The sequence below is a fragment of the Dendrobium catenatum genome, unplaced genomic scaffold (genome assembly GCF_001605985.2).
Source record: "Dendrobium catenatum unplaced genomic scaffold, ASM160598v2 fragScaff_scaffold_1125, whole genome shotgun sequence".
Taxonomy (NCBI): Eukaryota; Viridiplantae; Streptophyta; class Magnoliopsida; order Asparagales; family Orchidaceae; genus Dendrobium; species Dendrobium catenatum.
This window is the reverse complement of record NW_021319587.1, coordinates 2,004,178-2,014,136: the sequence shown is the minus strand read 5'-3', so window position 1 is coordinate 2,014,136 and position 9,959 is coordinate 2,004,178. Positions and strand designations below refer to the sequence as shown.

The following is a 9,959-nucleotide window of genomic DNA, read 5'->3' as shown; positions in this document are numbered from 1 at the left end:
AGCGGAAGTTTGGTGTTACTTGAAGATTCGGGCTTTAGTTGGTAGTCTGGCGGTGGTTTGGCAGAATTTTGGTGTCGGGCGATGGTTCGATAGAAACTCTGGCGTCGGGCAGTGTTCCGATAGAACTCTTAGGGTCAGGTGGTTGTCTGGCGGGACTCCAGGCATCAGGTGGTGATCTGGAGGAACTCCAGGCATTAGGTGGTGGTCCGATGGAACTCCATGCATCATGTGGTGGTTCGACGTAACTAAGGGCGTCAGGTAGAGGCCCGATGGAACTCCAAATATTAGATGTGGTCTGGCGGAGCTCAAGACGTCAAGTGGTGGTCCAACGGAGCTAAGGGCATCAGGTGGTGGTCCGGTGGAACTCCAAGTGTTAGGTGGTGGTTTGGCGGAGCTCAGGGTATCAGGTGGTGGTTCGGCAATGCTCAGGGCATCAGGTGGTGGTCCGGCGGAGCTCAGGGTGTTAAGTGGTGCTCTGGCGGAACCTCGGGCGTCAGGTGGTGCTCCGGCGGTGGTCGAGGAGGCAATGAGATAAGAGAATTCTTCGATCTCTCTATTTTCTCCTTAGGCTTAAGGGTCCCTTTTCAAGAAGAAGGAGGGTCTATTTATAGTGGCATGGCCTATAAATAGGAGGAGGATCAAAGGTAAATGGGAAGTGGTTTGGATGGACGGCTGATGTTGAATTCCTTGATAATGGACTATTTGTCCCTTGATAATGAACCATTCGCTAGACATTTGAAGGTCTTAATGATGTCGGAATTCTATGATCTTGGGCTCATTGGATTTGTCTCATCGAGCCGCTCGATTCGACTATAAACATGTCACGTTTGTAAACCTATTTGATAATCCAAATTGTGGTTTGAACCCTTCAGCTTCGTGCCCTTGATTTGGACCCATTTTGGCTCGGATTGAGTCGAATTTGATGTCGTTGGATTCGTATTTCTGAGACGTTCAGTTCGACTGTAATTTTACTGAAATCAGAGTTGGAATGGTCACAATTTTAATTTCAAAAGTTTCCAATTTGATTTTCCTTGAGATTCGTGCCCTATGAAGATATTTTTTGGGGATGTGTCAATCATATCATACAAAGGTGTAATTTGGTTGAAAAAGTAGAATAAATTTATAAATATTTTTTAGATTATACTTATATATAATATGAATTAATGCGTGAAAACTTTATCTACGGGTTTAAATCATATCATTAATGAACTTTATCTTAATTAGTCGAAAATGATAAGCCATAAAAAATATATAATTTTTTTTTCTTTTTTGAATTATTAACTTGGTTTAAGAAATGTGTAATACATATTTTATTTAGTTAATTATGCACAACGAGTCATTCTAGACGTTCAATGCTGAAAAGGACCTAACAATAATCTATATCGTCCATCTGACAACCAAAATGAACGGTTGCGATCAAAGTCGTACCGCGTGAAGCAGCAGATTCCTTCCAAGTTCCAACGGTCCAATTTCTTGCCAAGAAATAGTTTACCCACCACCGTTCCATTTCCGTTCTTTGATCTGTTCGATTAATTATACTCGAAGTAGTTGACGGAGTTATTTTTCCTCGAATCCTCTTCTCCCAGCAGGAGCGCGTTTTGAAAGTTCCTAGCTTTGAACGATTGGGCGGTCGCTTCTTATTTCATGGTTCCGGCTCTTGAGATTGTAAGATCTTTTGGAGTTTTCAGGTGATTCCTTTTTTTGTTTCCTCTCTGCATTTTTTTTTATAGAAAAGTTTTTTAATCTATTTCTTTGTGTCTTGGATTGGAGCAGGGGCTTAGGTTTTCTTGATTTCACATTCGATTTTAGGGTTTACGGGTGTGATTTTGTTCGAATCAGGTGGAAAGGATCGCCTTTGTTTAGGTTTTTATGTTCTTTGAGTTCTCCGAGGATAATCTATCTGATAATTTGAGTATTATCTTTTGATTGAGAAATTTTTGCTAATTTTGCGATGCTTGTCGCAGTTAACTATGTTGAAACCCTGGACAGCTTTTATGTTAGGTTTGATTGTTTTTAATTTTTTTTTTTAATCTGCTTTAGTGATGGCTGGTGATTTGATAGTTATTTCTCTGGGGTTAAATCCACATTCAGTAAATCCTTAGAGGATTAAAATCTGAAAACCGTTTGGCATGACGATTGCTAAATATTGAATTGTTGGTTATTTGTTTCAGAATCTAGATTTGTGGGAGGATATATGCCTAAATCCGTTTGTTTGAATATGAATGGTGGGATTTAATAAATCCTGAATTTAAAGTGTCCAAAATTTTGTTTGACATAATATAAGGTAAACATTGTTTAAACCCTGCCAAAATAGGATACCAAACAGCCCTTGTTGTTCTTGCTGCTACTTCCATATTCTACTCCTGGTAACTCTGCAGTATCCAATCTTTGTGTGTGTGTATCTATCTATCTATATATCTATCTATCATACTATGGAGATTGCATCAATACATCTTTAAGAGAGTTTGCCTATTTCGTATCTTATTTTAGGGTGGATTTTAACACTTGGTACTTCAAATCTTATTGTTTTGGTCAATCTGTTATAAATTGCATATAGGATTTTCTTAATCCCACAATTCACAAGATTTAACTGATTTAAAGATTTCTCCCCTCACAAATATTAAATCTTAAAACAAATATTTAAACAGTTTATTAAGATTTAATAGTTTGCAGGTTTTAATACTCTCAAGATTTACTAAATTTGCATTTACAGGATTTACGGAATTCTACTTGTAGCCAAACAACTATACATTTCACCTGTAATGGCCACTGGTGTCTTTAAACAATCCTGTATTATAGTAGCTTAATGATTGGCGCATGCCTTATTCTATTCACAACACACTTTTAAAAGACAATGTCTTCTATATCACACAGGTTATTGACACTGGTATCTAAGCAATCTTTTATCGCACTTTGGTGAATGATTGTTTCTAATCTTGTTTTATTTTATACATTTTAAAAGGTTCTTTCATTTACATTTTATAACTTCTGCCTTTTGTTGAACTTTCATTGCAGTTTATTTGTGTTTGGTTAAGGTGTAGCCAAAATGCTGATTTTCTTATGTTGTTTCTTATCACTCTAATCAAGAATTAGCACCTTTCAGAGTTATTTTAATGTATTTAATTCAATTTGTCTTTCTTTTGAAAGTTTCTTCGTGATTTTTCATTTTTTTTCTTTATTTTTTTTTTAACTCCTTTCTATCTAGAACCTTCTTATGTTAAGCGTTTATCTATCTGAATGTGATATTTTTGGTTGTTTGGAATACTCTTGTTCTATGTCTACTTTGTGTAAACATTTCATTGCATCTCATATTCTAACACTGAAATCAATTTTTTTTTTCTTACGCAGACAAAATTGTTGGCATTTGCTGTCTAGCAGGAGCATATAAAACATTATCTAGTCAACATGTCTAGAGTTAGTGCATCAAAGACTCCTAATCCCAAGGTGTATGGGAAGATCAATGAAGGATCTGGCTTTTCAGGCAGAAAGACACCTAATCCTTTCGACTCTGATTCCGACACGGAACAAAGCACTACATCTACAAGGGCTTTGTCTGCTCCTGCGACGAACCAGTCAAATCACAGAGGTCAACAATCTAATTATAGTGGTTATAAAGGGAGGGTAACTTCATCAGCTTCAGATTCCCCATTTTCTGCTGGGACTAATAGGTACAAGAATGAAATAAATGAATCGAATGGTTTTGAGAACCAGTCAGTTCAGGAACTGGAGAAGTATGCTGTACACGAAGCAGAAGAAACCACACATAAAATAAAGGCGTCTCTGAAGGTTGCTGAAGAGATCAGAGAAGTTTCCTCAAAGACTCTTGTGAGTCTTCACCAGCAGGGTGAACAGATAGCACGAACTCACTCAACTGCAACTAGCATTGATCAAGATCTTAGTAGGGTATGTTAAGTTGTTAACTTTTTAACTCAAAAGACTTTTCTGTTGTGCCTGGAGTTGTTTGTGTTGAAATATATGTTTCTTTGTTTTCTGATGGATGCAACTCTTTTCATGCTTTGACATGATTTGTAGGGCCTGTTTAAATCTTGTATATTTAGATTTAATAAATCTTGTATATTTAGATTTAGTAAATTTTGATAGGATTAAAACTAAAAAATTAAATCTTGTATATTTTTCTTTCATTGTTTCAAATTCATGGAAGAAAAAAAAATCCTTTCTCTTGAACTTAATCAAATATTCATCGGGAATCTTTCTTGATATTTCCTTATCTAAATAATAGTATACTTATTTCATGGAAAGGTTTTCCAGTCTATAAATCTAATATGTCTGGCCTACACTAAGAGATCTTGGGATTTTTTTTTTTTTTGCAGTAGAATTACAAACGGATAATTTTTGTATGGAAACGAATCATCTTTAATCATGTACCTGTTATTTCAGGGAGAAAAGCTCCTCGGAAGTTTGGGTGGCCTCTTCTCTAAAACGTGGAAACCGAAGAAAACCCGTGAAATAAAAGGACCTACACTTTCAAGAGGTAATTACAGAATGCAATTTTGATGATTTGATTCCCATTTGTTGAAGGCCATTTTTCTCTAACGTGTCTAGCTTTTCCAGATGATTCTTTCATTAGAAGGGGCAATCACATGGAGCAGAGACAAAAACTTGGACTAGATTCTCCTCGGTCCCGATCAAATCCTCGTGAATTCAGGGATGAACCTTCAGATACCTTACAAAGGGTTGAGGTAAGTTTAAATAATTTGTAGAATGAAGTGCTTTAGAGGTTGTTTGGTTGGTGGAAAAAGGAATACAATGTAAGAGGAATGCAGTTTAAAAGAAATATTTTTGAGTTGTTTGGATGAGTATAAAATAATACATGTGATTTTTTTTTTTTTTTTTTGGTTTGAAGTAAAATGAATGTGATGTAAAGTTTAAAGATAGTGTTGACCAGCTGATAGGTGGCGCCAATGGTGGTCAATGTATTGTGTCAGTGGTGGCTGGTTGCTAGTGGCGACGGGTGGAGGCGCTGGTGGAAGGCTGGTGGTGGTGGCAACTGGCGGCTGATTGTGGGTGGTTGGTGGTGGTCGGCAGTCGGTGCAACCAAAAGTTGTAGCAGCGAGTAGGTGGTGCCAATGGTGGTCAATGTATTGTGTCAGTGGTGGCTGGTTGCTAGTGGCAACGGGTGGAGGCGCTGGTGGAAGGCTGGTGGTGGTGGCAATTGGCGGCTGATTGCGGGTGGTTTGTGGTGGTCGGCAATCGGTGGCAACCAACAGTTGTAGCAGCGACTGGCGGAAGGTGGTGGTCGGCGCTCAGCGGAAGGTGGTGGCCGGCTCTCAGCTACTGGTGGTGATCGGCTGCGGCGGTGGCAAAGTGCTTTCTTGTGGTGAAAATGATTTTGTTCAAAATTGAGCGAGTTTGTTTTACTTGAAAAATGAACTAAAACGCTTTACATCACATTCATTTTATTTTTGCATTCTTTTTTTGATCCAACCAAATATCAATTTTTTTCAAAACCCCTATATAAATGGTTTACTTTACACCAACTTTACTTCAAACCAAACAGCCCCTTAAACTGGTATTTCATTTATACTTACTACCCTTTTTCGTTAAACAGATGGAGAAGGCAAAGCAAGAAGATGCACTTTCAGATTTGAGCAACGTATTGGGCGAGCTCAAATCAATGGCATTAGACATGGGATCTGAAATTGAAAGGTAAATTTGTTCATTGTTTCCTTTTTTAACATATGCGTCTGCTTTATCAGTAGTTATTATCTATCACTTTGTGTTATCTGAATCTTACGATGTTTTTTTGGGTGCTTTCAGGCAGAATAAGGCTCTGGATCACATGCAAGATGATGTACAGGAATTAAACTACAGAGTGCAAGGAGCAAACGCAAGAACTCGTCGCCTGCTGGGAAGATAAACAGGAAATCATGAAGGCAAATTTGTAATTGGTGGTCAAGAACAACTTTTTCAGAACTTACTGTCATCAAGTTAGTTGTTCATACTGGATAATTGTAATGAATTTTTCCTGGGCTGATAAACAGCAAGTGTTACTGGTAAATTTGTAGTGGTGATCACCATCAATTTTTTTTCTGAACTCGTTTGTCAATTCAAGGCACCCTATACTAGGTAATTGTAATGGATTCTAGCTTGTGAGCTGTTTTATCACGCAATAGCTTCTTTTCATTCAAGTCCCTGGGATTGCGTACTTTTTATATAGGGGCTGTTTGGTTTCCTGTATTTAGCATTTACTATGAAATAAACACGTGCGTTTCTCAAATTTCGGCGTTTGGTTTAGTGTGAAGTAAATGTACAGTAAAAATGTAAAGCATTTCGAATTCATTCTGTGGTGTATTTGAAACCCGCCCAAATTGAATGATTTTCAAATACACGGCTTCTTCTCTGGCACGAAAAGGAGCAAAACCCCCCAATCGTCTGGCCCTTACAGCATCCTCCTTCCCCTCGCAAAATTCATCTTGTCATCCCTTCCGCAAAATTGATCGCATGTTGATGTTTTTCGTAGCCTGTAAGGGTTTCGCCCGTGACTCTTCTTCGGTGTTGCATTGTAGGTCACACCTAGGTATTTCACGGACCTCGTATTTCATAGCTCTCATTAGTCGCGCCCGCGACCCAGGTATCTTTCCTCCCAATTTCAATTCACATTTTATTCCAATCTAAATTTTGATTTGTCTTTTTGTGGTAAATGATCTGGTGGCATCAACTTAGAAGTTCTTTTCATCCATTTTTTTGTTCTTTGATAGGAATTTAGCCTAACTTTTCATTTATTTTTTATCCATTTATGCTGTTCATATTATTGCTCTATAAATTTCAGTATCCCAAGAAAATTTTTCCATAGATAGCTGTTGAATCTGAGTAAATATTGATAATTGTTTTATAGTTAATTTCAAGATTTAGCCTAAATTGTGGCTCAATCTTGCAATCAAACAGCCCCTAATGACTATGATTTGTCTGAATGAAATTACAATTGTTCTCTTTTTTCCCATCGTCAAAGAGAGATGATGATTTTCACTTGACTTGATCTTTCTATTGCTAGCACTGACTTCTTTTCTTTGACTAATTTGTTGCAACACTGAGTTTCTGAATTAAGCACTTTATTCAACGAACTTAGGTGGTAAAAGAATACAGGCATCTTATAGATAATCTAACAGGTTTAATATTGGTTACTATAAAGATGGGATGACCGATTGGAAGATCCGGAAGCACAATTATCTACTTTGAATGAGCATTGAAATGTTGCAGGTGCAGAACAAAGTCAAGATCATTCAGTTGTTTATACAGTGATTGATGTAGCATTGAGCATTATATTCACTTTACTGCATCAGATATGAAGGGAGAGAAAAAGATCTAATCCTTAGCGAAATATTCAACGTCAAACGTATCTCTCTAGGTTATATTATGGATGTGATTCAGACTGCATTAACGTGGTGCGAATGAGGAGGGAACCTTTCTTTAAAGTGACCATAGGTCAAAATGACCATAATGTCCTTTAAGGAGATTTTTGGACTTTTGACCAAAATCCAACATGGCTCAATCTCATCAACCTTTGAAACCATTTTCAATTGACCCCAAACATCACTTGGGACCTATTAGACCCAATCTTAGACCCTGGGTCAATTTGGTTGACCAGATCAACCTAGGTTGACCTAAAGGTCCCTTAAGGGTCAAAATAGTCATTTTGATTGAAATGACTTTCCCATGCCTTGGACCACTCCCAACACATTTAAAATGTCATTTCAAATTTGTTGATACCAAACCTAGCCCCTAGGTCAACCTGGTTGACCAGGTCTAACCTAGGTTGACCCAATGACCCATTAAGGACCCAAACATTTCATTTGACCCAAATGACCTTTCCAGACCTTGAGACCACACCTATCAAACCCTAAATATCCAAACAAATCCATTGGACCCAAAATCAGGCATTGGGTCAATCTAGTTGATGAGGTGTTTGACGTAAAAGTAAATGGAAGAAATATGTCAGGTTCTTTTGGAGAAAGTTGTGAAATTGATGAGGCGTTTCCACATACATATGTAAGAGCGCTTAAAATCACGGTTTGATGACAATTAGTTAGCACTAAAAGGTAAATATGTTGTTATCCATTTTTTTTATTTAACTTTTTTGTTTGATTTCTTGAAGGATATGTTGTGTCAAAACAAGCTTATGCCATTTGAAGAAAATTATTTACTGAATTTTTTAACACTCGTCATTTACTTTCTATCATGATTTTTAAAATCAGATCAAACCGACCGATCCAATATATTCAATTGGGAGTCAATCCTTCTACTAGTTCAATTTAGTTTCAAAACCTCTTTTACGAAAATCATTCGGTATCTATCAAAACGAGCGTGAAACCGAAAAACCGATGAACTCATTTTGTTTTTGATGAACCATCAATTATAATATTGACCAATTTATGATTTTTTATTTTGATTAAATGACTAGAAATAGAAGTTTAGATTAAAAAAACTACTTTTTAAATCTATATAAATGTCTTAAAAATATAAGAAGAAAAGTTTGTAAATTTTCTTCTAATTTTGTTTGTCATCGACTTTCAAATCTAGCGGAAGTACATCATAAATTTTTGTAAGAATTTTCATCAGTGCATCTCTTTATATAGAGAAAATAATCAAAATATTAGCTCCTAAAATATTTAATTTAAATCAAATTCAGCATTCAACAGTGAGTATTCTAACTTAGAATATTATATATCAGATTTATAAAAATATTATTATCACATCATTATTATAACATTTAGTAGTTTTTTTTCTTAATGACAAGATAAATCATTATGACTTATGAAATATTTTGTATAAAATTGTGATTGAAAATTAGAAAAAAATTATATATGCCTAATCAAATAAACTCTATGTTTAAAAAAAATTAGAGTTTCACTAATACTAAACATTTTGGATTTAATAAGCAGTACTGTTGTTGAAAGCTTAATTTAACATTTATAATAAATTTATTGTTTCAAAGAAAAAACCTTTAGAAATGCATATTATTCTTTGCATGTTATAATCAATGTATAATATATAAGAAATTAGTGCTTCAAGGTTATATTTTGTATGAAATATAACATATAATAATATTGTAACTGACTTTTAATGGCTGAAATTAATTTTATTTATTTATTTTTAAAGCCCTCGGATAGTAAGTTTCAGTACATTTTAGTTAATTATGAAGCTGGTCAGCATTCAAATATTTTTGACACATCTTTATTGGATGCTAATGAGATATCAGATTTGTTTTTTTTTTTTATTGGTCAGTCTTTCACTGTTTCTTGCTGATTTGAAGTCTAGATAGTATAAGATTTCTTTGGAACACTTTTAACCACTATTTTTTTTCTTATTTTTGATAATTTTTAGATTATAAAAAATTATAAGAAGCTGTTCTAAACGAAGCCTAAGATTTCATATGGGATAACTTTTTTATTGCTTTCTAAAGTAATTTTTTAGTATAAACAATTCTAGTTCCAAAATTTCTTGAGACATAGGTTTATAAAATATATTTTACATGATTTATGATGATTTGGTTAAAATATATAAAATATTTATTATAATTCATTTATTTATTAAATAAAATTATTTAATATTTAATAACATCATTTATTTAATTTTAATTATTTAAGAAGTATGTCAATTGAATTGGTTCTATGCATAGAAGGTTTTCAGACTCTACTGTACTTGTGGCCTGGTTGCGGTTGAACCGACTAGCCTGGTTCAATTTTTACATGAAAATCCAAAAGAGAAAATCATATGACTTGGACTAGTTGAGATATTTCAATTAGTGTAAGTCATATGTTAAAAATGATGCCCTTCATTATAATCAAAGAAGGCATTGATACATTGTAGTGCATTTGAACTGTGGAGGATCGATTCCAAGGTAAACGTTAGAGAAGCTTTGAAGCATTAAAGTTGTCTTTAAGATATCATTATAGTATATTCATTCATTATCCTTTGAGAGCAAAAATTAGATATTAAGA

General features: G+C 35.1%; 1 protein-coding gene across 1 annotated transcript; it reads left to right on the top strand.

Annotated features, from left to right (window-relative positions):
* The first annotated feature begins 1,484 nt into the window (after nucleotides 1-1,484).
* LOC110095592 (SNAP25 homologous protein SNAP33) lies at nucleotides 1,485-6,149 on the top strand. The gene is made up of 6 exons (XM_020821197.2): nucleotides 1,485-1,688; nucleotides 3,349-3,903; nucleotides 4,399-4,492; nucleotides 4,573-4,700; nucleotides 5,570-5,667; nucleotides 5,779-6,149. Exons 2-6 carry the CDS (start codon nucleotides 3,406-3,408, stop codon nucleotides 5,876-5,878), a joined length of 918 nt encoding a protein of 305 aa, XP_020676856.1. The 5' UTR covers nucleotides 1,485-1,688; nucleotides 3,349-3,405; the 3' UTR covers nucleotides 5,879-6,149.
* Nucleotides 6,150-9,959: the final 3,810 nt, after the last annotated feature.

Excerpts from the sequence above, each read along its gene's own strand:
- LOC110095592 (XM_020821197.2), top strand. The coding sequence starts at position 3,406 with ATGTCTAGAGTTAGTGCATCAAAGACTCCTAATCCCAAGGTGTATGGG. Across the intron at positions 4,493-4,572 it reads AGGACCTACACTTTCAAGAG|ATGATTCTTTCATTAGAAGG; the intron begins GTAATTACAGAA and ends TAGCTTTTCCAG. Across the intron at positions 4,701-5,569 it reads ATACCTTACAAAGGGTTGAG|ATGGAGAAGGCAAAGCAAGA; the intron begins GTAAGTTTAAAT and ends TTCGTTAAACAG.